The following is a 17393-nucleotide window of genomic DNA, read 5'->3' as shown; positions in this document are numbered from 1 at the left end:
AATGAATTTGCATTTAATTTTAATAGATATAATTAGAATATTAGCATAAAAATCGGTACAAACACGCGTGTGAGTGTATATTTGGTGATTTATAGTGAAATGTTAAAAAATATAGAGTGTAATGTGGCAAATTATACTGATGTTCCCAAGGGCATTTTGAATGTAAATAATTAAAAAATTATTATTTCCCGATTAATTTAAAGTTATAAAGAGTGTTCCTTAACACCTCACTAACATCTCCACCAAGTTTCATTAAAAAAAACATTATAGTTTGCCAGAAATTCCAAGATCGGCATTGTTCTAAATTCCAGCCTAAATGATACTAAGAATAAGTCGGGCAGTTATGTCTTCTTTCAGGTTGAGTCGGCTTTTGAGGGTTTTCCTTCGCTTGTTTGTCTGATCATTTATGGAAACTTTCCTTTTTTAGCGCTGTCTCTCCGTCTCGTGGCAAACTTATTTTGTGTACGGCAGCGTAGAGCCGAGATAAAAGTGAGAGAGTAACTTGCAAAACGAGGCTGCTAAAGACTGCCGAAACAATTCAAGTAAAAATATAAAAAGCATCTGACTTATACCTTATTTCAGCCGACTCTTAAAACTTGATGTTGGTCCCTTCATTTGTGGAATAACATCAAAATGCAAATGGGGACAAAATCCATTATTTTTGTGTAATATTCAACACTTTATTTAAGGTGTTTCGGATTGCCCGATTTGGGGCCCCTCTAATGGGTCAGGGGTTAGAATTTGCCCGAGGTCTATCTCGAAAGGCGACTAAAATCTAGGGTTACCAGTCCCTGAGCAGTATGGAAGCTTAACTGTTAGTGTCTTCAGGTACAAGGTGCGACCGAAGATTTAATCTCGGTATCACGTAGAGCAGAAGCTCTCAGAGTTCAATCTGACCTGTTCTTGAGAACGACCCTTCGGGGAGGTTTTCGTGGTGGCTGTGGTTAATACCTAAAACGCGGATAAATCTTTTCTGGTTAATGTGGAGTTCCATTGTATCCGAGTGCCCGGACCCATAGAACGGCAAAGGTTTAGAAGGGCCTTGAGGCCTACCAAAGCGGTTAGTGTGACCATGTCACACAGCCAATTGGTACCAAGGCCTCTAATTACTTAGATACAAAAATAAATGAAATAAATATATTGCCTTCTGATCAATAATATAATGGATCCATGTGCTTTTGAGAGCCTGTGCCTATACCGTCGCCGGCAAGTACTCACGTAAAAAAACATCGGACGTAGTCCGATTTGGGACAAATATGCAAGGTTTTTTTTGTATAATTTGTTTCCTCTCTCATAGAAGTCTTGATCTTTATTGGCGCTCGGTAATAGATTTTCACAACCTTCTCTTGATGCCAGTTTCTTATCACTCAGAAAGTTTTGCAATGCGAGAAAAAGGTATTAATCACTTGGAGCCAGTTCCGAACTAATATATATGGTAGATGCATTTAAACTTCTCAACCAAGCTTCCGAAGTTTTGGTGGGTCACTTCAGACGTGTATGGCCTTGCGTTGATCTGATGGAGAAGAACACCTCTTCAGTGGGCCAATTCTGGCCGATTCTGGTCAATCGCTAGCTTCAAACGATTCAGTTGTTGACAGTAAAGATCTGAGTTTAGTGTTTGGTCATACGGAAGCATCTTATAATAAATGGTTCCTTTCAAGTCCTACCGAACACACAGTGGAATCTTCCTGGCCATTGATCCTGGCTTGGCCATCGTTTAACTTGCTTCCTCACGATTTGGACACGATCGTTTTCCACAATATTGTCGTGTGTAACTCGTTTTTTATCGCCAGTGACCATTCATTAAAGAAGTAGGTCGATTTCATTCCATTTGGAATGGAAATTCAATCTGGATAAACATTTTTTGGTGTAAGTTGGTGTAGCACCCAAACATCGAGCTTCTTTTTGAATCCAGCTTTAAGCAAACGGTTTAAAATTGTTTTAGGGCCGATCTTAAACTCTTGGGGAAGGCTACGACTGCTAACAAGCCGGTAAATTTCGATTATTTCCGTGATTTTATCGACATTGTCAACAACGGGCCTGCCTGTACGAGGTGCATCTTTAATATCAAAAATGCCTGAACGGAATCTACCGAGAAAATAATGGATTTATTCAATTATCCCCAAACTAATATGTAGCAGATCTTTTGTATTTTGCTTGCAATAATTCGCGCATACTTTTCTTGCGAGGTTAAATAATCCCTCTGTGGACTTGTGCGAAAGCATTTCCCAGTGCCACCAATGTGAGTTATTCCAGAAGAGCTTCTAACCTCGGCTTATATACCCTCGTACCAACATTGTGGTATTGGCATGCCAGTGTATAGGGAAAACCTTTGTGAATGATAGTTAAATATTCTAAGGAAACTTCGTAAATCGAGTCGTACTAAAACGTCTTCCTGCTAAATTAACGGAGTTAAAACATCCGTTTTAACGCAATTCGAATGATCGACTTTCCTTACACCGCAATCCGCCCGACAAGCTGCAGCATTCGCTTGATTTCTGTTATGTTGTTGTAGTATTCGTAGTTGTTATATTGTGGCATTTTGATTAATACACCATTATGAACAGACTAATGAGGAACCTTCAACGGGCTTCATTGCCCTTGTCAACTGGTTGTGGGGCTACATACAACCTTCGAGTTATTGTTGAGTTTCGCATAATAAATTAAAAATCAGCAAAGGGGATCTGGTTTCGGCAACTTTTGTGTCATTACCGAAATATCGTTTATCGCATTCTTTGAAGTGACTCGCACCAAACCGCGTCGCAACGCGAGTCAACGCAAGCCAGCCAGCCAGCCAGCCAGCCAACTAACCAGTCGGCCAGTCGACTGACTGATCGGGAAGATAGTCGTCCGAAGGCTTGCAGAAGCAGTGGCGGGTTGCAGTCAAGAGATGAACGAGTGTGGTTGTGGTTGCAGTCAAGAGATGAACGAGTGTTCGCGGCAGCCGCATCACATTCAAGCATTCAAATGGAATTTTGATTAGGACTACAACATGCCCACTGAATTTTTGTTAAACGCGCGTTGGATTTTGAAAAATGTGTGTATCCTCCTGTGAGCGTTGCCTTCTAGCTCCTTGACTTTGTTGATGACTTGCAAAGCCGCGCTGTCGTATAGAGCGCTGCTTGCGCCATTTCATTCCCTTGAATGTTCATACATACACACCTTCACACATACTTATGTGGCTAGAGAGTGCGCTTGTGTTTGGCTCTTTTTTCCACTATATTTACAGTCGATCGCATTGCGCTAATGTGCGTAAATCTTCGTCAAAGCAAACGTTTTCGCTTTTTAATAAGTGTTGCCGCAGAGGAGCTGAGCAGCGCATATGGATTGTGCCAACAGGCGATTTTAAATATTTCAACAATTTTCGTCCAATTAAGGTGTATACTCGTAATATGGCGAACGATCGGCGAACGCACTTTCGGTATGAGTGCGCATACTATTAAAAGTATGTTTTCTGTGCGGCGGGTTTTTCGTATCGGACGCAGTCAAGCCACGCAGATAAGCTCCATGCTTGGTACGTTCTTGGCATCCTGGGAACTTTCTGCATTGTGTACTTCTAGTTACGGCTTTGTTTGCCTGGATGTCTGTTACTGCGCGCATGCGCCATGGTATTAGCTACCGTTTTTGCCGCTTATCCGAAATTTTTGTTTCGCGTTGTGTTTTTGCTCTTTTATTCTGTTGCTAGAGAATTTATCACTAATTAAACTGATTTTCGGTGATATTCCCGATGTTTCTTTAATCATTAAATTCTTATTTTGTATTTTTGTATTTACAGAGGGACATCTCATTAATACGAATTGCTCACAGGGGCACTTTCAGGAGGCTTTGTGCTGCAAAATGTCGGCGGAGTTGGATGTCTTCCTGGCCAGTGGCAAGAAGTAAGTTTGAAACGCATATTTTTTATTTATTTATTTTGAATATAAATGGTGAAGTTTTATGAAACTTATTTTACATAATATAAGTAAATGCAGCAACTGGAAAATGTGGAAACATGGTATACAAAATGATTTTCTTTGATATCTGACTATTGTTCAGATATTTTTTCCATAGCTAAAACTCAAATAAAATGCAAAAATGCTGGAAAATAAAAAAACACATTTTGCAAAAAGCTTGTAAAAATCTTTCTAAACACTTTTAAGTTTGATTGCGGGTGATATCAATGGAAGTCAAAAAAGAGAAAATTCGGTTCATTTTACAGTTTTGTTTTGATAAAGGCGAAGATACAAGCCAGCCGCTGCAACAGCTTATTTTGCCGATCCCGTCCAGGCACTTTTTATGTTAAATATGTACCTCGTCAAAAAATTGAAGTTTACCGGCATGTTAGTAGTCGAAGCACAGCCCAAGAGCTAAAGATCAACCATAAAACAGCTTTAAACTATTGTATTTGCCCAAAAATAATGGATTTTCTGCGTTTTTGGCCGAGCTCCTCCCTTTTGTGGCGTCTTGATGTTGTTCCTCAAATGGAGAGGCCTACAATTTTAAGCCGACTCCGAGCGACAGATACTAGAAAAAACTTTTTCAATCACATACTTCCGTAGTCACACACCAACCCAATCAGCTAGGACGGCCACCATACTATACCGATAATCTTCAAAAGGGTAGTATACACAAAATACCTATGAATTTTTGTTTTTTGCTTGTCTGAAATGATTTTGGAAAATCTAAATCGGAGCAGATGGCATAAAAAAAGAGAAATATTCTTGAGGAACGTAGACTCGAAATATTCCAAACCATACTTCTGAGACATGATTTCCTTTGTACCCTTAAATGGTAATGTTGTTTTACATATTTGAAGATGATTCGATGTATCGCACTCCATTTTAATTTGAATTTTTGGCTACAAATTTGCCACACCACCTTTGATGGCAATAAGCCTTAACAAAGGAAAAGAGAGTGCAATATGATAAGCGAATGGAAGAAAAATAGAAAAAAGGCAAGAGTATTCGTCAAATCCACGAAAAAACTTGAACACTTTGCCGCTTTCATGCTCTTTTGGAGTCGTTATCTATACTATAAAGGTGAATGTCTGTACGTTGTCCGCGCATCACTACGAAACGACAACACCAAATGACGTAAAAATTTGTATACGTTCATATTTTCACCCAATGAAGGTTATAGGCATGTTTTTATGATGGAACTCCCTTCTCACAGCCCCCAGGCCGCGCCACCACTCTCATTCGTCACTAATAATCGAATATTTGTTTAAATTTAATCTAAAAAATATTAGTTTTTCCTATTTCCTACTATTTATAGCACACTCTAGACTTCATAATCGGCATAAGCTGTGCAACTATGACCCAAATGCAAAGTTCAAAAACGGTTTGAGATAGAAAATTAATAAAAATAATTTTGCTTGATATTTTTCTGATTGGTTGTTTTGATTTTATTCAACGAGGCATAGAAACGGATGCCGGGTATTGTAATATTATGGTTATTAATAAAAAAGTATTTCCTATGAATTATTGTTTGTAATTCTTTTATATACATATCCTAAATCCCTCAAAGCTACTCCTACGCGAGCGGGGCCGCGGGTTAAAACTAGTATGATATAAGAAGGGCAATGTTTTCTAATAGCGGGCACTAACTAAGTTGCTGAAACCACTTAGATCGCTTTAAGAAGCTCACTAGTCACTCCAGTGTGACATTTTGCAAATTTCCCAAGCTTTCAAAAACACAACTTCTCTTAATTGCAGGACATTCACAGAGTAGGGGTTGTACTGACTTAATATCTTCTTCTTCATCTTCATAACTCCCGCAGAAGTCATTATTGTGAGGTACACCCATTCTACTGGCTAGTGTGCCAATACCGCGGTGACATGTTATAGCACCTGTGAGTACACTGGTAGCTAATCTGTTGAATCCAAGTAAACATTTTGTCCTTTTAAGATGCAGTTTTGCCCAGAGCGCTTTGGAGACCCTACAGTCAATAGTCAGAGATCACTTTCTATTGGTTTGCGCAATGACGATCAGGTCAATGGCAGTGTATAATTTGTTTAGAGAAGTACTTATATCCTCTACCACTCGCTTACAGCGTTTGATTGAAAAGTAATGAGCCTTATTTTGTTTAAGCAGTTTTATTAAACCTTTTGGCTTATGCAACTAGTATTCTTCCAAATAGGACCCTTGAGCGTCAATACACCGCTGGTAGCGGTCCTTCCACACCAGGAAACATTTTTTAAACTCATCCGCCGGAATCACGTTCAATTCGGCTGTTACAGGTTTTTGAATCGCCTCGATGGAGTCGAAACGCCTCCCCTTCAGCTTTCTTTTCAGGCGCGGCAACAAGAAGAAGTCCGGAGGGGACAGGTCTGGGCTGTAGGGGGAGGTGGGGAAGCACCGGAACCGCCATTTTGGCCAATGCAGAGGTGCACTGGAAGGCGGTGTGTGCTGGCGCATTGTCGTGATGAAGGGTCCAATTGTTGACGAGGTCGGGCCGAACCCGGGCGACACGGTTTTTCAGCCGAAGGAGCACTTCTTTGTAAAATGCAGCGTTTACAGTGCTTCCTGGAGGTACAAACTCCTTGTGGACGATGCCTCGAGAGTCGAAAAAGATGATCAGCATGGTTTCGCCACTGCAAAATCCTAACACACTTTTAACATAGCTTTCACGCGCGGAGCTATGTTGACTGCACCGCAGTTGCCAACGAACTGGGACTGGTTTCTAGTGGAAGGGGTTGATCGCTTGGCAGACTCTCCGCGCGGGAAGGTTCATTACTTTTCAATTAAACCCTGTAGGGTCAGGCTCAGATCATTTCCTTGCACGCTCATCCGCTCTACCATTTATCTCCACCCCAGAGTGGCTGGGAGTGCGACAAAGTGCGGTGTTGTGTTGTTGAATAAGTGAAAAAAATGGCTCTGCTAAATGAGGAACACTTTGCAGGCGGAGTCACCGGTAACTTCTACTAATAAATGCGGAAAAGTTAAATTAATAAACAGCTTCCTCTTGGTGCTCATTCATGTGAAGTCTGTGTCAAAATTGAAACTCAAAAAGTTGGCAAACAATATCTCCTACCCAATAAATATACGCAAACAATGCAAGTATATACAGTAACTGCCCTGTTTTAAAGTTAAATCAAGGCAAACTAGATAGATTTTTCGCCTTTATCCTCTGGCTTGTTGTGTACAAGTGCAAACAAAAGCCGGATAAATATTGCAGCAGCCGCAGCGGCAGCGACAGCAACCCTCCAGCAATGTTTAGCAGCTCTGTGCATTCGCAATGCCATTGTGTTATGCCATGGCCAACACCAACGCCAGTGGCAGCGCCGGCATTAGCGGCTCCCTCGACTGCGTCCCAGACATTACGGATGCAACCGCAACAACAATAGCAGCCACAACAACAACTTTTTGCGCAACATTGCGGCTAAACTGTTGACCGCATCTGCATATAAAATTACCATCACCATCAACAGTATACGAATAGTACACAAAACCTATGAATAGATAAAGTGGCTCGAGCATCGATTGAATTGCGGCAGCGATTGGGATTGCATAGTTAGTTAGAGCAGCTGGAGCAGCTGCATTGAGAGCAACAACCGGCATTGATGCTGGAGCGGCGGTGAAACAGGGCAATGCTTTGCAGATACTAGTAGGTTGCTAGTCGCCCCAGCGCACACAGCCATTACTGCTGACGCGCTTGTTGCATGCGAGTGTAATAATGGCAGCCAGGGCAGACCCTGGTTCATTGGCTTTTCAGTGTTGGTAGTGCCTGTGGTGGAGATTTGCATTTGATCGATCGCATAATTACCGGCTTACAGCATACACACACATCTAAGCATAACATACACACACATGTAAGCATGCACATACGTACATACATACGTAGGTATGGGGCATACATGCCATCATATTTATACGTACCCAAGCATGTTCGCACATTTGTGGCATGTTGCAAATTTACATTTGAGTTGCTTGTGACATGTGTCGCAAGTCAAAGTTCATGAGCTTGAAAGCGCTGCGGAAGTGCGAGTTGATGGAGGCAGCCGCTGTTGGAGGCGATTTGTCACTTGACAGAGATGCCATAATTCGACGTATCCACTGACTATGCGTAATCTTGCTTATAGGCACTTGTGTAGGTAGTGTAAGTAGGTGTGCTGTATACAAATGCAGTTGACATTTGCATAATTGCATAAAGTAAAATTAACCTCCTATTCAATTCAATTTTCAAGTGCAAATTTATGCTTCAGTCTACTTGAGACACACACAAAAGTCGAACTTATTTAAATTATGACCGTTGTTGCTGGTGCGTTGCACTAAATAGTTGAATGGATTGTTAAAAAGTTCGTTAACACACACTAGTATACATACAAACACCTATATATGTAAGTATGTAAAAATGCACTTGTATTGTATTGACAGCTTCGTTGCCATTACAACTGCAGCCGTCGCCGTCGCCGTGTCATTATCGCCACCACAAATTCGGTAGCATCGCCAAGTCAGCGTCAGTCAGCGTCAGTCAGCATTGGCACCATTGAATTGGTGCTCCTTGGAGTAGAATAGCGTACTTTGCCTAATGAAATTGATGGCGAAATTATTGCAGTTGCCAACTTTAACGAGCTCAAAGCCAAGTGGCTACATAATTACGGTGATTCACGCTTCTTTTCTAACTATTAACTTAACAAGCGATCCATTGAATCAACTTTGGCAGCATCAGGTGCCTACTTAGGTAATTATGCGAAAATCCCAGAGGAAGTCTATGCATAACAACAGTCTTCCATGTACTGTTTATACATGCACATACATATATATGTATATGTATGCATATGCGCATATCCCTGTATGTGTTTGCTCTATAAAGAAGACACAGATATAAAGTAACGACTGGCAATGTAATTTTAGTGTTGCTTTGATTCATCGAGCAATCAACCAACGCTATTGAAGGGCAAAGAAAACGATTCTTTCTGTTTGCTCAGGATTTAATGACTTTAGCTCAGTTCATTCAAATGTGGTGGTGGCAGAGGCTTCAGTGAAGAGTAATTCCTTTAAATTATGGGATGTTGAGATACAGAAATGTTGTGTTCATGTGCATATTTGGAAAAAGCAGCTGAAGACATTACAATGAAAATCGTCGATTATTTCCCACTGAATTTGCCAGAGGAACTTTTTCGAATGACTGTCTTGTTTTTCTGACCTCAGTCTAGATCAACTATGCCCAACGTCAATATATGCAATTTTCGAATTTCAAATTTCAATTTTTTACGGTATACTAGGTTGTTCAATAAGTTTTGCGGCTCGATAAGGAAAACATAATTTTATGGCTTGAAACACACTCAGTCTCTCTGAGCCTCAAACACTTGTTCCAAAGAGTCTCCAATTTATGAACACCATTCCTGAAGTGAGAATCTGGAAGGGCTGCAAAATACGCTTCCACAGCTGTTAGGTTTGGATACAGATGGAAATCTCAAGGGCCAAGTCTTTCGAATGCGGTGTAAGCTCCAACAATTCAAACTTTAATTCATGGGTTTTAGCCATTGTCAAAATACTCTTGTGACCTGATGAAAAAAAAAAAAAAATTTCTTTGCAAACAGGGTATTTTTTCACGATTTTTTTTCAGTTGGTCTAAATGGTTACAATAATATTCAGAAATTAATGTTTTACCAGTTTGCATGTAATTACAAAGAAATTCCCTTTCGCATCACAAAAAACTGATATTAATACATTCTTGATCCGTTTCTGGACACGAACTCATTTCGAAGCCGAAGTAGCAGGTTCACTCCAATCTTTAGTCTCCTTTTTTGATTTAAGATCATGGCGATAGACTCGACTCGCATCCATAGTGATGAATAGATGCACAAAATCCACTTTATCCTTTCGAAAACACTCAAAATGTTGCTGAGAAAGTCGCATTCGAATGTGTTTTTGTTCCACTGTTAGCAAATGCGGCGACCCTTGTACAAACAGCTTTCTGAAACCCAATACTTCAGTCAAAATATTACTTACACTGCCCAATGAGATGCAGTGAGATGTTGCTACTGTTTTTGGAAGTCATTGACGTGGATCGTCTGTGGGGCTTGTACGACTACCTTTAAATTCAGCAACCCCTCTTTCTATTGTAGGTACTAAGTGATGGCGAAAGGTCCTTATACACTTTCTACATTTAACATAACAAAAAAAATGTTGGCTAGTAGCAATGTGCTTGTATATTCGATAGAGCAAGCATTCCCATTATTTATGGAATACGATTTGATTCATGTGCGCTCGATTGGCTTCGTGGCAACGCATACTATTAATCTAGTTTTCCGAGTTGGTGACAATTTCGATCGAATGGCTTACTCGATATTAACCTTAAGCGTCACATTAGGCATTCACAGTACCCCAAAGTGGTCTAACGACATCAAATCGCAGCTCCGAGGTAGCCAATTAATATCACCTTTGATTGCGGCAGGAGCTGTGTGGTATGGTGGCACATGAGCCAATGATATGACTGCTCCCAAATCCTCTCTAAGCTGTCACTCACTGACGATCCATTGGCTTGGCTGACAATACATATAAGGTCGCAAAGTTCATAGGGAGTAAGACGACTCTACATCCATCGTAATAAAAAGTTATTTCCAGATTCGTGAATGTACGAGTATACATGTGGCAGCACCTTTGTCCGCTTTGTTGCAAAGGTTGGCACTCTGACTAGGAATTTCGTAATAAACTGGATTTATTTAGTTATTGTTCTATTTCCATCCGTCTGCATTCCATTATCTTCTGTTAATATCTGAACCTGAATCTGATACTTGCACTTGCAGTTCTCTAGAGCGGGCAATTACTTGCAAATGCCGATGATATCGAGAATGACTCTGTTAGTTCTATTTTTTCCAATCTGGAAAGATAAGCGAGGCGAATCCATCTGGAGGCGAACGAGGGCTTTAGTTTAAGATTTTTCAATTTCCGCTGATCCACTTATTTCGCATACGCGACATGAGGTTTAAGCTTGTATGGGACGTGACACGCCTGCTTCTCCAATACCTAATGCTTAACGCCTTAAGAACGGCGTTCGTAATTTATGTGACTGTATGAAATTTCTATACTTTAGCATAAGTGGCTCCAGAGAAAAGCTTTATGAAGGGTTCTGTTTATTTGAGAAGTGCTACGCCCCCTTTTCCAATTGTAATCACTTTTGCCATATACACTTTATGCGTTTATGCCACGTTTTCGTTCCCTAACTAAAGTGGTTTTAAAAATATATTGGTTTTCACATTTTGTCCTATATGTCAGATGGCACGCCCCCTATATATTGGGGCTCGAATCTCGCTGAAACACCAAAATTGAGAAAACGTTTTTTTTCCAATGGTGGTCGCTCGGCAGGCATTGGCAAACCTCCGAGTGTATTTCTGCCATGAAAAAGCTCCTCATAAAAATCATTTGCCCTGCGGAGTCTGCTTAAAACTGTAGGTCCTCCATTTGTGGGACAACAACAAGCCGCGCCACAAATAGGCGGAGAACCTTGGCCGCAAACACTCAAGTAAATACTTGCCAACTATCTCGTTAAAATTATAGAAACTTATAAAAATTGTCGATCCTTAAGGAAATCGCAAGGGATATCGCGAAATTCTTGATTTTTTGGTGGAAATAATCGTCCAAATGAGTCGACACTTCAAAGGTTGGTGAGAAAATTTCAAGAAACTGGTTCTGTGGAGAATAAAAAAAGGATTGACAGACCAAAAACTGGACATTCTATTTAGAATATTGTTGCTGTAGCGCACAGTGTAGGTGCATGAACTGCAACAACGGTATTTCGATGTTTTCAAGAACTCGTTCGTCGTTCATAAATCGACTATTTGGCGAATTTTACTTATAGAAGTGCTCATTGTGGACATTTGAATGAATCTTTATTTTTTCATATTTCATTTATAAAATAACATCTGGGCGCGTCTTTGAACTAAAAAATTACAAATCTTCACAAGGAAATGTATAAAGTTAGTACACATTATTTCTCTTAAAAGCAAAAAAAGTTATTGGGAAGGGTTCAGAAATTTAGTAATTTATTTTTCGGTTGAAATCCTAGTGTTTATTTATTATTGAATTTATAGTTTCCAAAATCATCAAATCCAAACTGGAGCTAGTGCAGAACGATACATGTACAATATGTAACGTAGTCAACTCTGGGAGACGAAGAGGAACTCTGAAACGCCCATTCTATCACTGCTTGCAGTTAGCAAAACACGAATAAATTGCTTAGGTTCTGCACCATTTTCAGCATTAGAAAATGTGGCAGATCAAAAAAAAAAAAAAAACAGCCTACTTAAATTATTCGGACTGTGTATTAAAAAAAAACAAAAATTAAACAAACTCTGCATACTAACACTTGGTATCACTATGGATCAATTTCTGGTCTATGTGCCATCTAGTGGATCAACCAAGTTAAACCCAACCTAACCTTCCAAAATCAGTAGCCACTACAATTAACTGTATTTTTAAATTTCTGATTATTTCTGGGAACTTATAGGATCTTTTTGTCCACGGTGCTATATGAGCGTATCCTCTCGATGTTGTATTGAATTGTTATTTTATAGGCCAATAAAAATTTTCTTTACATGTTTAATACGAAAGTATTTGGTTTTCTTCTTTAATATGACCGATGAAATCTTGCACAAGTTTTCGCTTTAGCAGTTTATTTTTCGCAAGCAAATCGTTTTCAATAATATTTTTTATATTGCGAAAATATCGTAGCTGGAGCTACTCATACATATGTAGATTTATATAACTGGAAAATGCAAGCTCAAATAAATAAATGCAAACTGTTTGCAACTGCAGCTCCGCAACGAGTGGCCAATATTTTTGCAAACATGCCCAAGAACTCGAAGTAGTGGAGCAATGTTTGCATAACCAAAGCAGCAGAAATGTTTACTTACATACATAGATGCACATAACATAGCATACTTACATACATACACATTGGAAAAATAACGTACTAATATATGTAAGCATGCAAGTATGTTACCTCTCGGCATTCTTGATATACAACTGTATGTGTGAGTGTATGTATATATGTATTGGGGCATTTAATTCTCGTGTCTTTTCCGAATATCTCATCTTCCGGATTTAGGCCGTTGGGATCCCGGATTTTGCATTTTTTTTTTTTTCGTTTTCGTATATTTTTAAGCGAAAGTAAATTTTTCGTCTTAATTTCTATATTTTTAATTAGAAAAACGGTTTTTATGTGCCTGTCTTTGATGATGCAAAATTTAATTAATTTGTATTGTATATTTTTAAATAAATTTTATCGTATGGATGGGTAGTTTGGTGGAAAACTCTAGGGAGTGATTACAATACCAAATTACTTGCCAGAATACAAAGATTAACCTGTGACATAATGGTCGGTGCCATCAGATCTTGTCCTAAAGAGGCTCCTAATGCACTGACACACGTCATTCCAGTAGATCTATATACATATCAAGATGCACGGACACTCGTTATTCCGCGAGATCTACATACCAAGAAGATGGCAACCATGAGTGTATTTAGGTTAAATGAAGTGAGTCGCTGGGGGGAAAAAACGTAATGTGATGCCAGTCTATTATTGCGACAAGCTCAGTATGCCTCGGAGAGGACTGGCCACATCGTCCCGGCGGGACGTCTGCATACAATAGGAATTTTGCCACTCTCTTTCCATCTCAGGGAAATGGAGTAAGGCACTCTCACTAAACAAGTTCTGCAGTCTATACAGATGACTTTAAAGTGGGTTGTGGTGCTAGAGCTGGTATATATACTCACAGACTTAGAAATAAAAAATCTGCGCGCCTTCTTAATACCTACAGTGTCTTGCAGGCGGAAGTACTTGCAATTGGGGAAGCTTGTAGGATACTAATCGCAGATTTCTCTTTTAAGGGCATTATCGCTATTCTATCGCATAGCCAAGCTGCAGTCCAAGCACTGGATTCAACTACAGCAACCTCTATGGCGATGGAACAAAGTAGGAATAGCCTTTCCACCTTGAGTGAAAACCATAAAGTTACCTTAATCCGGTTCCTAGGACATCGGAACATTGAAGGTAACGAAAAAGCAGATGAACTGGCAAGAGGGTGATCTGTCATGAATAATGTTCTTGTAGAATCGGTATTCACTCCATTACGTGCAGTCAAGAATACAATTTCCCTAAAATACCTCCGAGTTGCGAATTGTAGATGGAGGGACCAAACGAAATGCAAAATTAGCAGAACGTTATGGCCCACCTACAACCTCAAGCAAACATTAACATAGATTACCATGAATCGACGGGACGCCTGCAGACTCACGACAGTTATAACTGGCTCTGGTCTATCGGGGAACAGTAGCCAAAATGTGCATCCTTCACAACACACACTATTATAGCTGTAAACAACCTGAAAAAAAGGAAACGATTTTCCATTTTCTTTGTGATTTCCCTGACACATGAAAACAGAGAATGTCAACGCTGAGTAAACCACTGATTGGTAGTCTCGAACAACTGTATTTAACCGCACAGACTGGACTATAATAGCACTTATTTATTCATATAGAAAATATGAATATGTTATGATACTTCAAAACAATTAAAAAATAAAGATTTTTCCATTACCAACTATACAATAAACTTTCGCCATAGGCTGACGCCGTTCGTCGGTATGTCACAGTTAAATTGCGTAAAATATTGGCATTGACATTCAGTTGGAGGCGAATATGTGGCAACAAAATGGTGCGGAAGCTCTATTTGGATTCTGGATGAATCACCACTTTAACCAAGCAACCAACCATGCCGGCCTAATTCTCAAGCCCACGTAACTCCATTCATGTGGCACGCACGAAGTCTAAAGAGACGTATGCTGAGGATATGTGGGATACCAGTTATAAACTTTACTGCCTTATGGCCTTTCCAACTCCCCTGCCTGATTCAATAATAAAAGGTTTGCTCAGTAAGCAGCTTTCTCATTCCCTCTTGACAAATCGGCTCCCTTAGCAAGACACTGGGTTGCTAACTCTAGAAATTTTTAGCAAATGTGGAAGAAAAGTGAAATTTGTACGAAAAACATTTCGATTTCAAAAGGGGGTATAAGCACTTGCTCGGTATGTCCATTACCAAAACGATATGGAAAACATCCTGACATACAGCTTAAATCAGGATATCATAGAACATATTTTTGGGGCAATGAATGTGAAAGAGGAACATTTTGACAATTTGGATTCGATGCCTTTCAAATACAGGTTGGGGGAGCACTTACTAGGTTACTTTAAATATACATACGCTACCAACAAGAGCTCATTTAGTAATATGTAACTAATCACAGCCTCAGCCTGAAGGCAGATGGTTTTCTATGAGGAGTTTTTTCATGGCAGAAATACACTCGCAGGTGTACCATTGCCTGTCGAGAAGCCTTCGCTATTACAAACGACATTTTCTGTCATTTTGTGTTTCATACCCGGGAGAGTTTGTCAAGTAGTTAGGAATGTAAGAATAATAGCGACTTGGGGGTCAAAACTCCAAACTTACGTGGGCATAGCATAGAAAAGCAAGGCGTGAGTATGTTCACAGCTTGTTGTTAGTCAACTATATTAAATTTATGATGAGTTCGCTTTTCCTCTGAAATGCTTTTATTAGGGCTATAATACTTAAGTACAATAATATAATAGCATAATATTGGCAAAACTTCCCAACTTCGTGATCAGTTTTCAATTTAAAAATTTATTCAAAAAATATCAATTTGGGTTTAACTTAATAACCTTATTTTTTAATATCATTCCTGGCAATTTCTGTTTATACCATTTATAATTTAAGAAAAAACAAAACAAAACATTTTTTGGTACCATTTTTACCAAAAAGGTATTTCATTGTTCCCCTTTCTTCGCCCTTGTTAAATGCGACCTTTTGTAAGGGAGTGCCAGAATTCTAATGTCACAAGTGAACAAACCTTTAATAATTGAATCATGACTCCCCTGTAGTTGCATATTACTGGAAAAACAAGGCTAGCATTACTATTTCAATTATTTTCAAATATTTTTTATTTATTTGGACTCTTAATTGTCATATTTTTTTAAGTTCCACTAAACTGTAAATATCTTTTTTTACTGGTTTTGACATTCCAGACCTAGTTAATGTCCTTTTGAAAAAGAATATTATGAAATGCCTTGAAAAATTCCGGGATTTCACGATCACTATTTTAAAATCCCGAAACAACGGCACTCACTCTTGAATGCCTTCGTATGTGGTTTCTGCACGTGTTGCCTGCAAAAAGTGCACGTGACCAACTCTTTCAAATACGAAAAAGAACGCAAAAATCATATTATATTTTGTATTGTATGTATACTCTACATACATACATATGTATGCACAAATACTTATAAGTATGCACACATACTTGGCATACTGCGAATAAACGAAGAGTGAAGGAGTTGGCTGCCTTTGGAGTTGCGCTTTGTAGCGAAATATTGCTTTTTGTTGCGCATTTCTTGTAGTTGGCAAAGAGATTGATTTACTGATTTGCGAGTATTTATGTATATTCAAATTATGATTTTCAGGTGGGCACGGGCAGCAGTACAGGCAAATCTATTGCACAGTTTGCAAAATATACTAAAAAAATCAAACAATAAAAAGACAAATACTGGTTCATGACTTGGCTGCTAAACTATTCAGATTTTCATAACGCAGATTTGGCCTGATAAAATTGACATTATAACTACTTACGTTTTGCTTGCATTGGATTTCAACTGGGTATTTGTGTTGTTGCAACACATTAAGCCACACCTATTTGTATGTTGGTCGTTATTTATAGTTTTAGTTGTGAGATCAGAAGTAGTGCAGCTGGTTCAGAACCTTGGCCGCATGGAAAGTAATAAATTAATTGTGTGCACATTGCGAAACTATTTGTACTTCTAGTAGAGCATTTAAAAATAACAATTAAACTGACTATTTTGCATATATATATTTCCTTTGAGCGAACTATATTAAAAATCATGTGACCTTAGCTCAGTTTCTACGCGATTACGAATCAATTAAACGTTTTCGATAGTTTAATCAAATTAACTAATTTTTATGGTATCAGATATATTTCTTCTGAATTCTTATGAAAAAATCGAGAGCCAACGAACAGATTTCGTTCACTTGTGAACAGTCGCTGCGACTGCAGGAGGGGGAATATTTCACATTGATGTCAGTCCTCGAACTTGAAAATTTTTGAAGTTGGTAGAATTATAAAAAATAGTACAAGATTTTTAGAAAAGGGAGTAGAAAAAGTGAAACACTTTTTTTAATTTTTAAAATTCTTTTATTTAACGAAAATATCACCATTTTCTCCTCAGGTGAAAATTTTTTAGTTGATGGAGTTATTAAACAAGAGTGGCAGATTCCTAAAAAAGGTAGAAGATTTATAAAAAGTGAAACATTTTTTTAATTTTCTAAATTCAAATATTTAATGGAAAAATCACAATTTTTTACAACACATCAAATTTGTTAA

The 17393-nt window shown here is 38.8% G+C and overlaps 1 protein-coding gene across 1 annotated transcript in view; it reads left to right on the top strand.

Annotated features, from left to right (window-relative positions):
* Nucleotides 1-17393, top strand: part of LOC129241282 (fringe glycosyltransferase) — a 218339-nt gene that overhangs the window by 146554 nt on the left and 54392 nt on the right. Inside the window, exon 4 of the mRNA XM_054877532.1 lies at nucleotides 3776-3878. Within this exon, the coding sequence (XP_054733507.1) occupies nucleotides 3776-3878 (103 nt within the window). The remainder of the gene's footprint in view (nucleotides 1-3775; nucleotides 3879-17393) is intronic.

The sequence above is a fragment of the Anastrepha obliqua genome, chromosome 3, assembly GCF_027943255.1.
Source record: "Anastrepha obliqua isolate idAnaObli1 chromosome 3, idAnaObli1_1.0, whole genome shotgun sequence".
In the NCBI taxonomy this organism is placed as follows: domain Eukaryota; kingdom Metazoa; phylum Arthropoda; class Insecta; order Diptera; family Tephritidae; genus Anastrepha; species Anastrepha obliqua.
This window is presented reverse-complemented; position numbering and strand designations above follow the sequence as displayed.